At 39.6% G+C, this 21668-nt stretch overlaps 1 protein-coding gene across 4 annotated transcripts in view; it reads right to left on the bottom strand.

Annotated features, from left to right (window-relative positions):
- The window catches only part of PRKD1 (protein kinase D1), a 120503-nt gene that overhangs the window by 13735 nt on the left and 85100 nt on the right, over window positions 1-21668 (bottom strand). For all 4 annotated transcript variants that reach the window (XM_088145406.1, XM_007427116.3, XM_088145407.1 and 1 more), the window contains 9 exons: window positions 20535-20612; window positions 16561-16762; window positions 10401-10524; window positions 9289-9366; window positions 7590-7869; window positions 7039-7091; window positions 2903-2975; window positions 1664-1770; window positions 387-548 (listed from right to left, as the gene is read on the bottom strand). In XM_088145406.1, the coding sequence (XP_088001532.1) occupies window positions 387-548; window positions 1664-1770; window positions 2903-2975; window positions 7039-7091; window positions 7590-7869; window positions 9289-9366; window positions 10401-10524; window positions 16561-16762; window positions 20535-20612 (1157 nt within the window). The remainder of the gene's footprint in view (window positions 1-386; window positions 549-1663; window positions 1771-2902; window positions 2976-7038; window positions 7092-7589; window positions 7870-9288; window positions 9367-10400; window positions 10525-16560; window positions 16763-20534; window positions 20613-21668) is intronic.

Here is a 21668-nt window from a genome sequence, read left to right as displayed (position 1 = left end):
TTTTGGTATTCACACTTCTTAAGAGTTTTGCACAGCAATTTTCCAAACAAAAATATGTATATTGGTGAAATACTATAAGGGAAAACTGCTTCTAAAAGATGTGTCTATGATGCAACAATGCATACAAAATATGTAAATTAGGAGAAACACACATGAAAATGCCAACAAATATTCCTGTAGTCTTTTTTAAAAAGAAGCTGCAAACTAATGCAGAAATAGGATGGACAAATTAAGGTCTGGAAAAAGTAAAAACTTGGCTTGTACATTCAATCCTAAATGACCTCTATCATACATGAAGAATATTTGAAAATATACTTAATTTATAGAATTGAATCTCACATGAAACTAAGTATCATATTTGACATCTATCCCTAATGGGCTTTTACCTGTGTAATTAAAAACTTGGTTATCCGTTCTGGCAACCTTCCTTTTTCACTTGACAAGATCATCTCCAGCATATCTCCATGGAGCTTCTCCATAACAACAAACACCCTTTCTGGTGTCTCGAACATGCATTCCAGATTTACAACCCCCAGGTGATGCAGATTCTATAATAAAAGATAAACACTATTTAAATGAGCCAATTTGTCTACATCCAATGACAAGTTTCAGGGAATATTAGGTTATTGTACAGTCATTCATTTTTCAAGTCCTTTGGCACCAACATAAGTATAACAAGGCAGGAAGAAAATACATTAGTAATAATACACAGTGCTAATTAAGCACCCAAGATGGTACAAATCTGTTTAGAACCTGTCAAACATTTGGTCTGACACCTTAACATTTTTTTTTCTATATAAGGAACTCAACTTTTTTGTTCTAATCAACCTACTTTAAAAGTTATAAAGTAGAGTAATGTTCCCTGGTCTTTAATATCCACTCCAGAGATCTGTAGCAATCAACACAATCTCAACAAGCAGGCTTAAAGCCAAACTAAAATGGGTCTGTGAACTGAACTATGATGAATTAGGATTAATACTGGGAGAACAGGTTTCCTATTAGCATCCATGATGTAAAATTCTATGAATTTGCCATGAGTGTCTCTAAATAAGATTAACATTTGGAAAGAGTTTGTCGTTAGCATCTATGATGTAAAACCTTTGCCATTAGCATCTGCCTATACTATACTTCACCATTTCAGTTCAGTGTTCACATCTAAAGCTGGAACCCTTCACATCTAAAGCCGAACACAGGAAAGCTTTCTTGCTGTAAAAACTGCTGCTAAAACTGTAGATACTTTTGAATATAAGATGTCATCTGCCTGTGTTCAGAGGGAAGACTCATCCTTCACACACACAGGGCAAGTTCCTTCCTTTTTCTTAATGACTGAACTGGGTTAATCTCATACTGTTACGTGTGTAGGGAGAAACAGAACCTTAATATGCACTGATATATTATCTGAATTATAATTGGGATGGGTTATCCTAAAAATATATATATATTAACTGCTGTAAACACTGGTCATTTTGATTTCAAAATTCCTGTATTTAAAATAGATTAGAAATTATCCTAAAAAGAGACATCACATGAGAACTTTATCTGGAGATTCAGTGTATAATTAGTTCCATAGATTTCTCCTGCTGAAACCTTTCTCAGTAGGTTTTATTGCCCTGCTCTAAATTAAATACATACAGGATATAATTGGTAATTAAATAAAAGATACCTGTAAAATTGCAACCTCATTACGAAGTTGGCTTTCTTGCTTAGTTGGAAATCTCAGTTTGTCAATGATTTTAATTGCTACATCTCTTCCTGTTTTCCGATGTTTTCCTGTTTGATGAAAAATATGCCAATTAACGTGAGCAGTTCTGAGAAGCGGCACCTTCTAAAATTCACTTTTTTCTTTTATTAAAATTTAACTTTTGTCTTTTTGAACAGAAACTTTTCTCTTCCAATTAAAGGTTGATCCAAGGCAGGTTTCCCCAGCTAGATACCATGGGATATTCTGGGATTACAATGCCCATCATTCCCAGCTACATTGGCATTTGGGACTAGAAGCTTCAAACCACACCAAATATAAAGTGGCTATCCAAGGCAATAAATCTTTTTTGCATTTAATCCCATGACCATTTTAAATATATTTTTAGACAGACAGGAATCTCTTCTCTGATAGGGCAAAAGACCTGTACTGTTATACTCTGAAAAAAACAGTATAGGAGAATTATAGAAGAGAACAGGACAAGAGCAAAGGTTATGAATCATTCTCTTTTTCTTGCCCTACACAACAGTTTTTTATATACATATGTAAGAGCAAAGGGTTATGTGCCCACCCTAACTACATAATAGTTTTTCATACACATTTGCAACCTCTACTATATTTTGTAAACATGTCAAGAAAAGGTGAAACTTATCTAAGAATTGTAGATAATGTGATCCATAATTTTGCCATGCAAACCATTTGAAAGAAAGAGCCACTATTCACAGTCCAAAGCACCCTGTGTGCACAAGTTTCCCACAAGCAATTATAGAAAAAGAACTGGAAGAACATGAAGCCAATTCTCAAGAGAAGCCAGTTCTGCCCAGAGACCACCAGCCTGACCCCTTGCCTTCAGATGAAAGTAGGAACCTTTTGCCAAGTTTTAACTTTAAAAAAAAAAGCAACACAGAAATACTTATAAGGGAGAAACCTTCTCTGACTTCAAACTCCAAAATTAAAATGCAAAAGACAGCATTGCAAAGTGGTTTCAGAATACCATGATTCTGAATAGTATATCTCAGATTATAAAACCTAATGCCACATGCTGAAAATGGCTAAATAATTATTCTGTCTTCTGTCTGCTTTCCTTGTGATTAATTTTTTTATAACTTCCTATTTAAAATAGTTACATAAATTCTAATTTTATAAGAAATGTTGCATTTAAATTTCATTTCATTTTCCCAATGTATATGTAAAGAGTCTTACCTCCATAAACAATTCCAAATTGTCCTGATCCTAAAACTTCATCTGGGAATATTTGATACACTGTACTGATATCCTGTTGATACAAATATTTTGCAACTTGAACTGTTTTTCTGAATCTTAAATTGGCAAATTAAAACACACAAACAAACAAGAGATGCCACTGAATTCCACTCAAAGTGCAGTAGCTTGAATTCTGGTAAAGCAAGTTCAGAACATGGAAAGCAAGTGTTTCACTCTACACTGCCCTAGTCCAATCTGATTTGGAGTACTCTGTCCAGTTCTGGGTATCACAGTTCAAAAAGGACATTGGAAATTGAAATTAAGTCCAGAGGAGGCTACCACGGTGGCGAAGGATATGGAAACCAAGCCTTGTGACAGTTAAAGGATATGGGTATGTTTGCTTATAGAAAAGGATTTTGAGGGGGAGATATGATAGCAATCTTCAAATATCTAAAGGGTTGTCATATAAAGAAGGGAATGGACTTATTCTCTATTGCTCCAGGGTCAGAATCAATGGGTTAAAACTTCAGATTCAGACTAGAGTTCCAGACTGTATGAGCTATCAGTCACTGGAACAGGCTGCCACATTAAGTGGTGAGCTCTCCTTTGCTAGTCATCTTCTAACAGTGGTTGGATGGTCATCACTCAGAGATGCTGTAATGGATTGTTTAGGGAGTTGAACTAGATGACTTCTAAAGTTCCTCCAGTCCTATAATTCTAAGATTTTTGTAAAAGAGTACAGGTACTCCTTGTTTACCGACCAATCATTCAGGGTCTGTTCAAAGTTATAACGGTGGAGAAAAAGGACACTTACGACCGGTCCTCAAAGTTGCAACTGCTGCAGAGTCCTGTGGTCATGTAATGGTTGCAGCATTCCAAAGTCACATGATCACCGTTTGTGACCTTCACAGCTAGCTTCTGACCAGCAAAGTCAATGGGAAGCTGGCAAAAATTTGCAAGTCTTGGTTGTGTAACATCATGCTTACGACTTGCAGTGATTCACTTAACAACTGCAGTCAGAACTGACAAACTGACATCATAAGTCAGGCATGGTCATGAGACATTTCACTTTACAATTGCATTGTTTAGCAACAGTTGCCACTCCAAATTGCAGTCAGTAAGTGGGGACTACCTGTATTCCAATTCATTCTGAAATCCACTGTATCCTGGGTATCTCATGTACCTAGACCCCAAATGCTTCTGCATTTAAAGCCTGTGGCCAACAATGGAACAGAGGCAGCTGTTACATTTCTTAAGTCAGCATTATGACCACCCATATTATATGGGCTCTACAAATCCAGAGAATAATTTCATTTCATTTTATTTATCATATTTATATAACAAATTTTATTATTATAAAAAAACTAAAAAGGGTAGGGAGAGCATAGATGTTACACACAATGTAACCACTTCATTAAATTCCCATTTCCATGAGACCCTCAAGCCTGTTGACATAACTAAGTTTTAAGGGACTTCCAGAAGGATTTCAAAGAGAGGGCCAAGCTCACCCCGGGGGGGATGATATTCCACAGGGTGGGTGCCATGGCAGAAAGGGCCTATCTCCTTGGTCCCACCAAATGTAGTCCTTTAACAGATGGGACCTGGAACATGCCTCTCCTGCTGGACCTGATGGGACGGACAGAAGTAATCGGGAAGAGGAAGTCCATCAAATAACCTGGCCCCATGCCATGTAGGGCTTTAAAGGTCAAAACCAGCACCTTGAATTGGACACAGAAGCAAACTGGCAGCCAATGAAGCTCGCGGAGCAGAGGTGTAATGTGTGCCATTCTAGGGGCACACATAATGGCCCACGCCACTGCATTTTGCACCAGCTGAAGTTTCCAGATACTCTTTAAGGGCAGCCCCATGTAGATTGCATTACTGTGGTCCACTCGGGAAGTGACCAGGGCCTGACTGGCCATGAGCAGAGCCTCCCAATCCAGGAACGGGCACAACTGATGAACAACTTGGAGCTGTGCAAAGGCCCTCCTAGTCACAACTGCTACCTGCTCTTCAAGCAGGAGTTCTGAGTCCAGCAGGACCCCCAATTTGTACAGTGGGTCTGTCTGGGGCAGTGCAACCCCATTCAATATCAAGGATGGTATAGTCCCAGAATGAGAAGGCCCCAAAACCCAGAGCCAGGAGTCAGTTGAAGCCTGTTGTTCCCCATCCAGATCCCCACACCCCCCAGGCATCAGGATAGGACATCAACAGCATCACTTAAATTGCCAGAGGCAGAGATGTGTCATTGGGTATCACGACCATACTGATATCTCACCCCATGGTGATGGATGATCTCACCCAGTGGCTTCATGTAGATGTTGAATAGGAGTGGAGAGAGCACTGAAGCCTGCAGCACCCCACAAAGTAGGGGCCCAGGGCGGGATCTCTCCCCCCTCAATCACCACAACTGGTATCAACCCCAGAGAAAGGAGGAGAACCAGCACAGTACTGTGCCACCCACCCCAATCCCTGGAGCTGGTCTAGAAGGATAACATAGTCGATGGTATTGAAGGCCACTGAGAGGTCAAGCAGAGCAAGGATGGATGCACAGTCCTATCCCACTCTCGCCAGAGATTATCCAAAAGCGTGCCCAATACCATTTCTGTCCCATACCCAGGCCTGAATCCTGACTGAAAGGGATCCAGATAATGCACTTCATCCAAGATCATCTGAAACTCAGCACAATCACCTTCTCAACCACTTTCCCCAAAAAGGAGAGGTTAGTTGAAAATTGCCCAGTATAGTGGGGTCTAGCAATGATTGCTTGAGGAGAGGGCGAACTAGCACTTTCTTAAGAGGTGGAGGAATAACCCCCTCACCCAAGGAAGAATTCACTACCACCAGAACCCACTCACATGACATCCCCCTGGGCAGCTTTAATTAGCCAGGAGGGGCATCAATTTAAAGAGCAAGTGGCTGAGCTCACAGTCATAAGGACCTTGTCCACTTCCTCAGGCCCAACCATTTCAAACTGTTCCCATGGAACAGGGCAGGATTCTGCCCCGGAAACCTCTTCAGGACCTGAAACAAGGCTGGAATCCAGCTCGAACAAATTCAAGTGACTTTATCCAATAGCTGCTAAGCAAATTCTTCCACATAGCCCTGCGGGGGGGAGGGGTTCTCCGCACCCCCTCTACCCAAGAGGGTACATGTCACCCAAAACAGGGTCATGGGACTATCTGCAGTTGCAATAAGGGCAAAGAAGTATTGATGCTACACCACCCTTACCACCACGAGGTAGGCCTTAATAGCAGCTCTAACCTGTGTTCTGTCGAGTTTGTCCCTCGTTGTGTGCCAGCAATGCTCTAGATGTCTCTTCTCCCATTTCACCTCCCTCAGTTCCTCTGTAAACCACAGAGAATGATGGGATCCACGAGAGGGGAGAGGTTGTGTAGGCACAATCCAATCCAAGGCCTCAGCAGCCCTCCTGTTCCAGGCAGCAACCAAGGCCTCAGATCCCCAGCACCCTATGAAACCCATCCAGGTCCATCCATCACTGAGGGCAGACTTATCTAATAGATCCCACCTCCCTGAAGTAGATGATGGTGCCAGAGAACCCCATGGTAATAAGGACATGATCTGACCATGACAAGGGGGACACCAACAGTTCCCCCAATTCCAGATCACATTGCCACTGCTCCGACAGAAAAACCAGATCCAGTGTGTGACCACTGTCCCATTTTAGGCCCTGGATGATCTGTGATAGGCCCATGTCTATTATGGTAGCCATGAACTCCTGGGCCACCATAAACCCCACACCTAGACAAGGCAGACTGAAGTCCCCCAAGATTGTAAGTCTGGGGAATTCCACCGCCAACCCAGAAATGGTGTCTAGAACCTCAGGCAGGGAGGTTGCTACACAGCAAGGAGGCTGGTACAACAGCAACAGTCCCAACTGTTAATCATGACAATTTCAGTCTGAGGAAGAAACTCTCTCTTGCTAGGTTCCATTTCATGTCTTTTATAGTTTCTAAGGTTAGCAATAATAAGATACTTAAATACCAATGTCAATGTCACTGGAATTAGATTAGGTTTGAGGACGTCCTCATTTGTTTAACTGTTCTTAAATGCAAGCAAATAGAAAAAAATTATCATACTGACATAATAAAAGACAGAAATAACTAGTCAATTACCACATTTTCTTGGACTTGGCAGTTGGACACAGAAATACTTATGGATATATTTCCTAGAAAGAAGAGATCCAATCATTATTGTATGACATACAATATCAAATTAAAGAATATTACTGTACACTATAACAGCAGGTGCTCACATGTGCATTCGTGAGAACTTGCAAAAGCAAAGAGGAAAACAGGAATAAGGCTAAGGAATAATATATTACCTCTATGTAACCAAATTAAATTAGAATTAAACTGTAATGAAATTATATTCAGGTTTTGTCCTAACTGCCCTCTTCTGACTCCATTCACCTGATGGCACAATGACTTGAATCTCTGCCTAGTTGCAGGGACCTAAATGCTGGGTAAAATGCACACATTCATTCCATTCTTTGCACTAGTGTATCTACTATACTATTTAAACATTAGTTCAGCAACTGACAAAATTTTAATGTCTGTTGTTGTTATGGGCCACTTCAGTGTTGCTGGGGATGTCAACACAGTTTTAACTGGTCTGGAATATTTCTGTGGTATACCTGAATGGTGCTTACAGACCTCAGACTTACTGTGCAAACTTGGTCCTGAACCAGCAGATGCTCCTTTGGGGATGACAGGCATCAAGGCATGCTGGATTGCCATCTCCCACATTCTTGCCACATCTGGGCCACAACCATTTGTGAGAACGCTGTTATTAGCTGAAAGACTTGGTAGGTTTTCAATGTTTTCCCCAACGTAATATACCACATTAGCTGTAGTTATTTCAAAGCAGTGGGGATTTGCTTCTTGTGGTAATAAACTGAAATTTTTTGCGGGTTCCAGGGATAGGATTTCAGACAATGGGATTTCCTGTGAAGAATGGTTATTAATGTTATTCCAAGACTCCTTTGTGTTTATTCTTCTCAGGACTCATGTTCTGTTTGTTTTATACATCTAAATATTGATTTGTTCCCAACTTTTGAGAACTTTGTGAAATCCAGTTTTCAGCTCATAAAGTTCTGCCTCTCCTATGGTTTTCTGGGCTTTGCATCCTAATACTCCACCTGGGAAGGAAGCTGAACATTCTTTACAGGGTCAAACTTTGATTAGAACCCCAAAGAATCAGGAGCTTAAGCTCATCTTCCTCTTAACAAACTAACTTCTAAATCAGGGGTTCCTAAATGTTTTGCCATGATACCTCCCTTTAGTGTACACCTCCCTTAAAAATCTAAACACCAAAATGAACACAAATGAACAATGAAAACAATATAATGAAACTTCGGAAAGGCGGATTTATTGTAACAACATACAACTAAAAGGTTCTTCACACCTGCCCTGGACTCTGTACCTCCCCAATACCTCACAGTTTGGGAAATAGCAACAGCTCAATCCCACCCCCATCACACTTTATTCCCAACAATCTACATTTCCCCAATATTCTGCTGGAATCCAGATGGTACTTTTAGCCGAAATCATAGTTAAAATATTAGAATAACTGCAACGATAATAATTGCAGGGAGCTTTATAAATTCCTTACCCATTTCTTCTTAGAAACTCCATTAAAAAAAAAAAAACAGAGAAAGGTTAGGTTTAAATATTGCCTCCTGTATTTTGCATGACATCTGCTGATTTAAATATTATAATTAAGCTTAGTTATTAAATGGTAAATATTGGCATCAATAGTGATGTATTAGACATTAGGCTTGTACAAATCATTTGATGAACTGTTTTGCTAACTATCCCACTGGAAATGTCTTCTGGGCAGTCCAAAAGATCTCAGAAGGGCCTGGAAGCCATAGCTCTGAGCTTTCAAGCAGCTGCAGCTGCTTCATGGCTTTGAGGAGCAGATCCAGAGGGATGTTTTATTCATCAGTGAAGGCTCATCAGATAATTTGCACAGGCCTACTAGAGGCATTGGAGAAACTTGCTAAGATCAAGTCTAATTCACAGTTCGGAAACCCACAATTTCCAACTCTATTCTTTTCTTGCTCAGATTAAAACTGGAGCTGAAAAAGGATTCTCCCAAATCACTGTACTAATGGGAAGACCAAACCAAGTTTCTTTTTTGGCCATAAACATGTGAAGGAGAAAAGTACCTTCCCCATCCCTAGCAACTAGATAACCTACTTCAGAGGATATCTCTTGGTAATGTTGTATGTTTGATTTTTTATTGTATATTTGTTGTTGTTTTGTTTGTATGCTGTGCCCACCTAGAGTCAATGGGAGTCAGGCAGCATCCAAGTCAAAATAAATAAGTAAATAAATAAATAAACCTGAAACCATTTTTACCTTGTAATATTTGCTTTCAGTTTCATTTTGAAACAAAGTGATACATTTGCTATCCAGTCTCCAGTAGTGCCGCTTCCTCTGCGTGGAAATAGAAAATTAAAATATTTTAACAATTAGTAAAGGATGTGGCAATAATGAAATAAAATGAAGTAAACTAACACAATGATGCAGATTTAGACAAATGATAAATGGTTGTAGTTATTGCACAGAAGTGCTCCATAGCATCATTTTATATTGCCTAAAAGAAATATTTTAAAATGCATTTTAAATGCAAATTTTCAGTTATCCTCTGAACATTGCATTTTCCACTGGGTAACATTTGTCAGAATCTGCCTTTTACTACCCTTATAAATATCTATCAGTAAAATAATCTTTTGCTTGTCCAAGTTTATACGAAGTTGCTACTCATCACTTAACTGATCAAATATAGACTGAAATTAACATGCAGTATCCTGAATCAAAACTAATATTACATGTGAAATCTTGAAGTGTTAGAAAAAGGTTATTCTTTTCTAATTATATATAAGGTACTGTTCTAAGCAAGAGACTGGTGATGGCCAATATATACCCTCTCCCTATCATATCACACATGACTGCCTGCTTATAAAGCCAAGGGATCAGGCAACCAATGCCTTCAAGATGTTTTTGACTTCAGCTGCTATCTGTCACAAGCAACATAAGCTAATGGAAAGGAACCATGGAAACTCTGGTCAAAAATATCTATCCTCACAGACTTCAATGAGAAAAGATTACTCAATACAGAGACCACTTCTTTTACAACCAACTCTTAAGAGAAATGTCACAGCTTAGAAAAAATGAACAAGAGTAAGTGTGAATCTAGATTAAGTTAGATATTATTCCTCCAACACATATAATAGGAAGCCTATTTTGTGGGAACCCCTGAAAGTGCCTTTGTACATTACCTAAGTTCTTTGGACAGCATCCCAGGTTGCCTGTTTCTTGTGTAACTCCTGAAACACTTTGTATACATGGACATTAAACTTCAATATACACAATGTAATCATGAGCACTGAAAGACTTCTGAAGGTACCCTGAATGTTCTTCATACCAACGTTAAATAAATGAATAAGTTCAGCTAATTGCTTCCTTACCAAAGTGTCTTTGCTTGTGTAGTGAACCATCCATCCTTCTTTTATTACTGTACTACTTTTCCTTTTTGCATGTTTGACGGATTGTACCACTCTCATTAATGGGATATTATTGCTTGTTGAAGGGCTTGAAAAAAGCAATAGTAAACCGAATAACACATTATTTGAATGATGCTTTCAAAGAGAGACAATTTAAATAGTTACTTGTTCAACTCATGCATTTCTGAACTTCTATTTATTGATAATATGTGGAGTTGCATTCATTTATTGCATTTATGAACTTACATAGCTATCCCAACACAGAAACTTCCTGAGCAGCCGAAAGAGAAAAATAGATGCCTGCTTACTAGAAGGTTTTAAAAGGAGCTACATGGCTACCTATCTGGTATGGTTAGATGATTTTTGCACTGTGCAGAAGGTTGATCTAGATGATAGGTAAGAGCTCTCATATCTAAATCACACATTCAGTGAAGTATAACATTAAATTATATTATGATAAAACTAACATGGAATTTTAAATTTAGAGACATATCATTTGATCTCAGTATAATATTACTGGGAGAAAAAAGCCAAGAAATCGCACGATCAAAATATCTTACAGAGAAGCAGAAAAAAACTACCAAATTATACCATCTTTCATATGCTAAGTTTTCGATGACTTCAGGTTCTCCCTAAAATGAACATTTCCAATGAAAACACAGAGATTGTAAATTAGTAGTAGCAGGAGCATGACTGTTCCCTGCTGAACTGACTAAGCTGGATAAAGTTTGAAAAAATCCACCCAGTCACAAGCCACAGATCAGCCCAAATGCAGGACAGTTTGGAACAAGTAAACCACCTGAAACAACATACTTCAAAAGAGTTTGAAAGTTTTGTTTCAATTTTAGCACAAAACTCTTAGGTCACATATATTTGCTCTTGATCTCAGAACACTATGAATGGCCAATTTGAGGTTGAACTATTTCATGATGAAAACGTTCTACAAATTCCAGTTATGCATTAGACCCACTGACAGATCTATGCTTCATACATTCAAACTTAGTGTGGTGGGCAGTAGTTATAGCACTGGCCTCTACATGGAATAATTCAGATTCAAATTTCTATTTCAATACTGATGATGTTAGTCCAGTTCTTTTTTTCAGCTTAACCTATTCACCTTATCAGATAAAATTTAGAGAGGGGATGAAACCATATATGTATTTATTTCTAATCTACTTTTGAATAAAAATATTAAATCAATTTACATAAAATATGTAACAAACAGATTAAACAAAAAAACAAAATAAAGAAAACAATAAAAACATTTGAAGGTAAAAAACAATAATCACTGAAGCGAACAATTAATAAACAGCAATAATTAAAATAGGTGATGAAAAGGACAAGGAGATCAAGGAAAGACCCATGCAAGCAGATGCATCTACTACTTTAGAAAGCTAAGATACAAATGTACAAAATAATAAACTGTACAATGAGCTGCCATGTCAGAAACACTAACACTATTCCAGCACTACAGGAATGTTACATAGATGGACAAATATTTAGATTTGATGGTAATATTTTCAATTTATACATAGCAGCCAACATTTTTTAAAGATGGTGTCTAGCTAGGCAATCCTGTTTGTGCTAATATGAGACAGTTTATGGTAGGGTGAATACGTAGGATGAATATACAAGGTGAACAGTGGAATATAGATCAGACTGATGATTGGTAACCAACACTATGGCATACTGGAGAGTAGATTAAAAGGAAATGTGATAAGAGAATCTGAAATGTTAATGGATACAATGGAAATGATTAGCGGGGTGTTGGCAGAATAAGAATTAAAACAAGAGGAAAGGAACAGAAGAAAGAAAAAAAAGAAACAGGTGACAGAGTAGATGAGACCCCAGCAGACACTAGTGAGAGGAACAAAGAATGGATGGAGGAATGGGTGGAAGAATGTAGTATGGACTAGCTGAAATAGACACAGGAGTGGCAGAGCCGTGTTGGTGAGAAGAGACTCCTGCAAAAATACTGGGAGACTGATTAAAAGTTGCTGTCTAGGGACATGAGCAGAGCCTGGACTTTGAGGGCCTGTGGATCTGGTTAGTTGCAAGAGCAGTTGAAATAAGTGGGAGCAGTCAGTGAAATGAGAGGTTTCCCTAAAATGAGAGTAGGATATGGGGTCATCACACCAGTATTGTACAAGAGTGAAAAGGGTGCAGCAAAAGTTATTTTCTGAAAGGTTTTTACAGTTAGCAGTGGAATATGATTTGAGAGAGGAAATTATTGAAAATGTGATTGGCTGAAGGGCAAGTTGGCAAGTTTAGGTAGGTGCTGAGCTTGAACGTGTAGCACATGCTTGGCAGGTTGCAGCTCAAGAACAAATTTGTTGGCTGGGATGCAGGTGAGTGGAATCTCAGAATAAGGAGGCCTGGGCTATGTAGTATGGGGAACAGGAATAGCAGCTCACAGAGAGAGGGTGACAGAGAAAATTATGTCAGGTGGGCACCAGGTGGGCTACTACAGGAGAAGAGAAACCTACATTGTTAGCCTCATGCTGCTGTTGGTAAATGCCAGGTTTATAGGTAGTCCCCAGTTTAAAAACGAATTCTGTTCCCAAGGTCTATCCTTAAGTCAAATTTATATATAAGCTGGAAAAGTATTATTGTATAATACTGTATAAGTAGTATTGTATAATTAACTTGAACCATTGTGTATTTAACTCAAATCATTGTATATTTAACTCAAATTTTGCTACAATAGGCTCCATTCTTAACTATGGGTCGTCTGTAAACTGGGAGTTCTTAACCTGGGGACTACTTGTATACAGAATAGATCATGTCCACCCATGATTATGAGCACTGGAGACTTGACATGTATTACTGATACTCAAATGGGAAGAGAAGGAATGTGGACCTATCTGTCCATCTTACTAGGTAAACCAGACAGGAAACACAACTAGATGAGCTAATTCTACTTTATTGTAAAGCTATATTAACAGAATCTTGCAAGTCTGAAAGTACAATTCCCCCCCCCCCCATCTCCTTTACAGCCCGAGAAACTACAGGGTCCCTCCTGAGCCTCTTGCCCTACCCGCTATCCAGCTGCAGGCTATGCTGTCTCTTATCTGACCATTCCCTTGGCAGTATGTCTTGGCCCAGAATCCTAAGGTCTTTCCCACATACCATTACATTATCAGAGATCTGCCTTTCTGGGTTTCAGGTTCTGCAGCAACCATATGCCAAGACTGGGGAAGAAGGATTGTTACAATCATTAATGAGACACTGTCAGTAACCAAAGGCACTATACTCAAGGCTATTGCATGTGAGTGCCTGTATATGAAGGTGGGTCAAAGGAATAACCTAAAGCTGCTGCTGCTGTACTAACCACCATGTCCAGCAGTGGCCCTCCAGGACTCCTAAGCCTCATTTCTATGATGGTGGTGGTGACAAGCCTTTCAGTCTCCTTGCCCTAGGAATGGGTCTTTAGTCTTCTTGCCTTTGAAGTAGGCTCTGGGCTATTTTCTTTAGGGAACTCATGGCCCCTATGGATCATGGCCCCTAAGGGTTAATACCACATGATCTTAGATTTGAATCATGAAGGTGGATATACAATGGATCTTTTACTTTGGAGCAGCTAAGACTCTAAAGAAGATCTGGAAGACACTGACATCTATCCTTTGCTGTGGTCAGATTATTTTCTGGTCAGGCTATGAAGCATTAGTACCCTGGACCTCCATGATGGTGAAGAACCTATTAAGATAATCCATTCCAGATTCCTGATGGTTTTTTGAGAGCACCTGGGGATTTTTCTGAGAACTTGGCAGGTAACTCTGCTTCAAACTTAGCCAGTCTCTGGCACCAGGAAATAACTTGGGCTCTGGATAAGATTAGTCCTGCAAGACCTCATCCCACTCATCTTCATCCCACCTATAGGCCACCTGGATGTTTTTGTGACTTTCTTTGTGAATAGAATCACTCATATTCATTGAGTTCTGGATATAGATTGGGCAGAGTCATCTGAGGCAAGCAGAATGTCTGGCAATATTATCTGGAATTCTTTTGAATTTGTGGAACCCAAGGAAGTATATAGGGTTCTGCAGCTTCTTTGAGTAGCTTGTGGGGTTAAGCAGCTGGATTCAGCAGGTAATTAAGGCCTTTCTGAAGAACTGGAATAGGTGGCAGTTACCCCGCTTTAAAGACAACTTCGGTCCTGTCCCCAACCTTCCCTTTCCATGAAAGGTTGCTGAGAAGGTAGTGGTAATCACCATACAATCCTAGAGGAAGCTGATTATCTAGATCCCTTCCAATTAGGGTTCTGGCTATGGGAGAGAAATAGTATCAGTTACTCTGGAAATGGCCTCTGTTGGGTTAGGGAGATTAATGGGGACAGTGTTCCCCTTCTGTCTTATTAGGCCTCTTATTGGTGTTGATATCATGGATCATGGTAGACTTCTAGGCTGCCTACAAGGATTGGAGTCTGGAGTCATTGTCTGTTGGTGGTTTTGCTCCTACCAAAGTGCCAGATCTAGTCAGTAGTACTGGAATACTTTGCCCAGCTTCAGCTACTGTGCCAGTTATGATCCAACTCAATTAGGAAGCTTCCAGATTCATCACCACAGAATTAGCATACTGCAATGGGCTCTACACGGAGCTGCCTTCAAAGACAACTCAGAAGTTACCGCTAGTCCAAAATGTAGCAGCCCATTTATAGTTATAACCTATAAAGCCCTACACAGAATAATGCTGGATTACTTAATGGATTGCCTCACCCAGTATGACGTTGTCCACCAAGTGTCAATATCCAGATAGATGCCACTAAAAGTCCTACCATGGCTGTAGGTGAATGGTCAATAATCACAGAGTTAGAAGGAGCCTCATAGTCATCTAATCCAACTACAGTAAAACCTTGGTTTGCGAATATAATTCGTTCCAGAAACATGCTTGTAATCCAAAGCACTTGTATATCAAAGCGAATTTCCCCATAAGAAATAATGGAAACTCAGATGATTCGTTCCACAACCCAAAAATATTCATATAAAAATGATTACAATACTGTAATATAATACAAAATAATAAAGAAAATACAAAATATAAAGAAAAATAAAACAAATTAACCTGCACCTACCTTTGAAAACCTTCGTGGCTGGTGTGAGGGAGACAAGAGAGAGGAGGGTTATTGTGTAGGACGACTTTCACTATCACTAGCATGGGAGATGATCACCCACAATCCCGCAGCGAGAGAGAGAAGAACCATTGGCTCAGGTGAGATCATGTGACATTCGGCATCACGTTCTACTTGTAATGCAAGATAGCTCTCATTTATCAAGTTAAAATTTATTAGAAATGTTTGCTCATCTTGCGGAACACTCGCAGATCAAGTTATTCGCAATCCAAGGTTTTACTGTACTGCTTAATGGAGAAATTACTAAAGCATTTCAGACAAATGGCTATTCAGCCTCTTTTGAAGACTCACCAAAGAGAAGCATACCACTAAATAAGGCAACTTATTCCATTAGTTGATATTTTTTTCCATCAGGATTTTCCTCTCAGGATCAAACATGAATCTACTTTCCTACAAATACAAGCAAATGGTACTGGTTCTGCTCTCTGGGACAGCAGACAAGAAGTCCACTCCTCCTTCAGATATCTGAAGACTGCTATCATATCTCCCCTCAGTCTTCCTTCTGCAGGCTACAAATACCCAGTTCCTTTAACCATTCATCACAGGAATTGGCTTCCAATCTCTTACCCTAGCTCTCTTCTGAACCCAGTCTTCTCTGTCATTGTCCACATACTATGGAACATATTGCTCTGAGAGATTCACCTAGCCCCCTTGCTTCTAGCATACAAGAAGATGATTGCTTCCTTTTTAAACATCTATTGCATTGTTGTAATTCTACTTTATTGTTTATGTTTTAATTATATTTTAATTCTAACATTCTGGGTGTCTTTTTATTATGTTGTACAGTCCCTAGAATCTCTGGAGTGGGCAGTATAAAGATCACAAGAATAAACATATGCATCTTATTTGCAAGATACCCCAAAACTGTGACCCCCTATTTAGGAAGATGTAAAATGTTCAGTGATGCAGTGTCCTTTGTCCTGAATGGTGTCAACAGACACTGTTGGCATGCTTATACAGCAATAGAAGCAAACATTATCACTACATTAAACTTACCTGATCATCCTGTTACTCTCATCATGGTCAGGATCAGTGTCCTGCATGTCTCCACTGTCACCTGGATTCACAATCACCATCTCAGCATCAGGTACCATAGAATCTTCCATTTCATCTAAGAGGCCACTGTTTCTTTCACTGTCGTTGTCATCACTTCCCTCTTCCATGACTACATCAGACTCAGTTCCAGGGCTAAGCAAGTCTGGAATGTTTAAAAACTACATTATTACAGCAATCCAGGAAAAAGGTCTAAACTGAATTGGCCTGTTATCCAATATCACATAAGTAAACCTCCTCTCGTTCTCAAGTCCCTAAATCTGTTTTGGAGGGCTCTTTACCTTTGGAGCAGATCTAACAATAGATGGAAGGAAGAATAATCCTTCCTTGTTCCATTGGCGAAGACAAATCCAGTCACTGGATGAAGCTAATCGAACAGAATCTTACATCCAAAGAATGTATCTACCTTTATGTCTAAAATAGATTTAGAAAATCAAAAGTGAAACTACATCAAGAATATTCTCTAATTTCTACAGAAATACAAGCCTCTGCTTGTGATCATGCATTAGCATATTAGTAAATATTAGTAAATGCCAAGCATTTTTCCTATTAATAATCAGGACACAGCATAACAACTTTAATATTCAATGTATGTGTATGTAATGATCCACTGTGTCTGGGGGATAAAAAATACCCTAAAGCCTGATGAATATAAGGTAAATATATTGGTCGCACTCTTGGATGATCTCTGGCGGGAGTGGGATGGGGTTAGTGCATCCATCCTTGCTATTCTTGCCCTCTCAACGGCTTTCGATACCATCGACCATGGTATCCTTTTGGGTCAGCTTGGGGAGTTGGGGGTGGGTGGCACAGTTTTGTGCTGGTTTACCTCCTTCCTCCAAGGCCAGTCCCAATCAGTGTTGATAGGGAGCGAGAGGTCCAGCCCACGGCCCCTCCCTTGTGGGGTGCCGCAGGGTTCGGTACTTTCCCCGCTCCTTTTTAACATCTACATGAAACCGCTGGGTGAGATCATCCGCCACCATGGGATGAGGTATCATCAATATGCAGATGATACCCAGTTATATATCTCCATCCCAGGTGATTTGAATGATGCTGTGGCTACCCTTTCGCAGTGCCCGGAGGCTGGAGAACAACAGGCTTCAGCTGAACCCTGGCAAGATGGAGTGGCTGTGGGTTGGGGGCTCCTCTGTATCTAGAAGTTTACCATCTTTGGTTCTGGATGGGGTTGCACTACCCCAGACAGACCCGGTGCGTAACCTGGAGGTCCTCCTGGACTCACTTCTGCTCGAAGAGCAGGTGGCAGTCGTGGCCAGGAGGGCCTTTGCTCAGCTATGTGTTGTACACCAGTTACGCCTTTTTCTGGATCAGGAATCCCTTCAGTCAGTCACTCAGTGTCAGGTTTAGCCCAAAGAACTCCAAGAGTCCATTCAAATACAGTTCTGTTGTGTTTATTAGCTTCAACCTCAAGACAGAAATCTCACTAGACTGAACCCTAGTTCCCAAGCCAGCCAGCCACAACACTGTGAATTCCTTAAGGAGGTGCCAGCCTCATCTTCTTGAACTTCCCACGCTCCTGTTGGGGGCTAAGAACACGCTTATCTCCCTGAGCCTGGCCTTCATAAGTCCATTCCATCACACTCAGGCCCTAGTCCTCTCCTGTATAGACTATTGCAATGCGCTCTACATGGGTCTACTCTTGAAAAGTATCCAAAAGCTTCAGTTGGTTCAAAATGCAGCCGCACGGGCAATTTTAGGTGCCCCAAGGATGGCACATTACACCGTTGCTACGTGAGCTGCACTGGGTCCCAGTTTGCTTCTGGGTCCAATTCAAGGTGTTGGTTATTACTTTTAAAGCCCTACATGGCATGGGACCGGGTTACCTGAGGGGCCATCTCACCCCCATTATATCCACCCATCCCACCTGGTCAGGCAGGGAGGGTATGCTGCGGATCCCGTCAATGAAAGAATGTCGATTGCCGGGGTCCAGAAAGAGAGTCTTCTCTGCCGTGGCCCCCGCCCTATGGAATACTCTACCCCCAGAGGTGAGGCAGGCGCCAACTCTCTTGTCTGTCCTTGAGTTGAGCTCTACTTATGGTGAGTACACAGACACACATATATTGATCTTGGCAACAATATGGAAATAGTTTGCCATTGTCAAGAATGTTGACAATCTTCAAGGATGTTTGTCTGTTTCCCTTTCAAATATATAGCCCTGGGTTTTCCTGGTAGTCTCTCATTCATGTCTGATCTGTTTAGTTTTTTAAGATCAGCTAATATTGGCTAGATGCTTCCACCTGTTGCAATCAGATGCATATAGGTGAAAACAACACAAGTGAGTGAATAGTATGGATAACAGGTGACATGTCATGCAGTTAGATGTACTTAAGTTTTTATTTCAGTGTATCTAATTGCTTAAATTACAAAATTAGATTAAGCCAAAATCTTTACAGAAACTGCTGAGGAAAGGAGAAGAGGGGAAGAAAGTATAAAAGATGAAGCCAAAATCATTGGTGAGGTAGCAGCTTGTCAGGTGTTATTGAAGGGGGGAGCAAGTGATGATGGGTAGAAGTATTGACAAGACTAAACATTTCAGCAGCTGACTACTGTAGCCCAGGATGCATAAAATAATGCATTACAATATGAGAGCTAAGACTGTAAAGATGTAAGGATACATACATATTTTAGAAAAATGTCCACAGATTACAGCAAATGATCTTTTACCAAATCAATGGCAACACATAAAACTCAGATCTTTCTCATGCAGCTCCTTAGACATTCACTTACTAAGCACTGAAAATGAATGTTACAGTTGAATATATCGCAGTATTTTCTTCTAAGCTTTATCCACAGATCATAACACACTAGAGGAACGGACCCATTCTTCTAGTCTCATTTTCTGTAAGCCTACAAGTTTTGTGCCAGGAAGAAATTGTTGTCTTTCCTTAATTATCTTTAGTTAGAATTATATAATATTGTAAGTATCGGTACCAGTAATACCAGAAATCTTCAATAAACATTTCTCTAATCTTTGGCTGGTTGTTTAAGGATGGCAAACACCCTTGTATAATTTCCTGAGTCATTCCCCTTTGGCAGATGTACAACAAGAGAGCAGATATGGTTTGCCTACAAACCAATTCATTTCTGGGAGATTCTTCACAGGAAAGGTTGTTTCTAAATACTGTAAGACTGCATGGTAACATCTGAGAAAAGTCTGCTTACAATTGTTGTTGTTGTTCTTGTTGTTGTTGTAATATAAATATATTAAAAGAAAATGCCTGTCTATAGAAGCTGCAAAATTAGGCTCACTGGGGGCCTTGGTATGAACTCTGGGGGTTCCTAATTCTTAATTCCATGACAAAACTTAACTGCACTGGCCCTAGCATGTATGATAATTAAATGTCTAGTTTATTCTTCTTTGGTCAGTTGTGGACAACATTTTTCAGGCTGAAATTCATTCCCAACCTTTGAGTGATACTATATGCCGGAAGCTGTATTCCAAAAGCGAGCAGACCGAGTATCAAGAAATGGGTTTGTGAGGTCAATAGTCATAGAGATGGTTCAAGATATGCAGAAGACCGTAAGAGGGCTGCTTGCTTTTCTCCAATATGAAATTCATTTATGTTGAAGCATACAAAATGACTCACGTATAACAGGAAAATTTATTTTACTTTAAAATAAAATTGCATACTCATATTTCAAATTTCAATGGTCTTACTTATTATTTAGAATTATTACTTTATTACTCATACACTAGAATTATTAAAGACTAGATTATTACATTTTCAACTAATATATTAATAGCTCATTCTCAGTATTTTAGTTGTTTAAGCCAAGCCTTATTGACATACACATTCTTAACTTTGACACACTATAATCTTTTTTATCCCCACTAATGATTGCTGTTTCTTCAATTAGTTTTTAGAATACAGATTACTAATATCTTTGATGCAACTTACCTCCATTAATGGCCACTTCTCCAAGACAATTATTTGGTACTTTAGGTGCACAGCGTTTGTGACAGTTGAATCTACAATCTGTTTAAAGAAGAGATGCATAATTTGCACAAATTGCTCGGTTATAATGTGACAAGTTCAGATACTAAGAACTTTATTAAGGCTGGATATGAGACAATGGTTCTTGATTCAGACAATGGATCTCAATTCAAGCAAACTCAGGTCTGATGCTATGTGAAAAAGTTGGGAATGAATTCCACACATTCCCTCCTCTTCTTGCAGTTCCTTCCCTGCATGTCCCATGCAATCCAGTCAAGTGGCTTCCATTTGCTCCACAATATAGGATCATATAAAACATGCTGTCAGCCTATTTTTTTCAAGGCAATGACAAAGTAGCTGCAAATGAAGTATGGCAACACATCTTTTGAAAGTTTTGCTATATCTGGACCCCAGCGAGAATTCTGCAATAAGAAAAGATGCATTCTATTTGTATATTTGCAGTGTACTTTTTGCATCGTGTATCCAGAATCCTTTAGTATTTTGTATTCTGTTGTCCAGTTTTTGTAATGCTGTTAGAGCAAGTTACTATGACGGACACAGTAGGACCGCATTCTAACTACTGGAAATCTTAGTCTTCAGTCCTCTACAGCATCTGAAATTTTCATAAGCCACATACATAAATTCGAGAACATATTTAAGCATACAAAGTTCAGAAAGCTATTGTTTACTGTTGCCAGCTGGAATAGCCAGGTGTCCTACTTCAGTGGTTTTTATCATGCTTATCTCAAGTTTCCCCAGTACCTCTATCAAAGAACCAGAACAGAAACAAAAAGGGCACTTTTCCAAGGAGGGCATTTATATTCTGTTATTATATCTACCATGAATGGTACGTTTCAAAGACTTAATTAAAGTTTCAGTGACTTACTCTTATCCTACCTAGTCCACACAAGATGAGAATCGTTGCTCTATTCTGTGCCAAAACTGCACAGTCTGTGCTTTTTCTAGACTCCTCAAAAATGAAGAATCAAAAAAGCATAGTATTATTGAAACAAGGTTCTCAGGATGAACACAAAGAGAGTTGAGGAAGGAAAATGGGAGTCTAGGACATTATACAGTAGTCTTATACTGTATATTCAT

This window comes from Python bivittatus, unplaced genomic scaffold, assembly GCF_059951505.1.
Source record: "Python bivittatus isolate LINGU-HERP-01145 unplaced genomic scaffold, Pbiv_v1 ctg000480_np1212, whole genome shotgun sequence".
Classification (NCBI taxonomy): Eukaryota; Metazoa; Chordata; class Lepidosauria; order Squamata; family Pythonidae; genus Python; species Python bivittatus.
The sequence above is the reverse complement of the archived record's forward strand: the minus strand, read 5'-3'. Positions and strand labels throughout refer to the sequence as shown.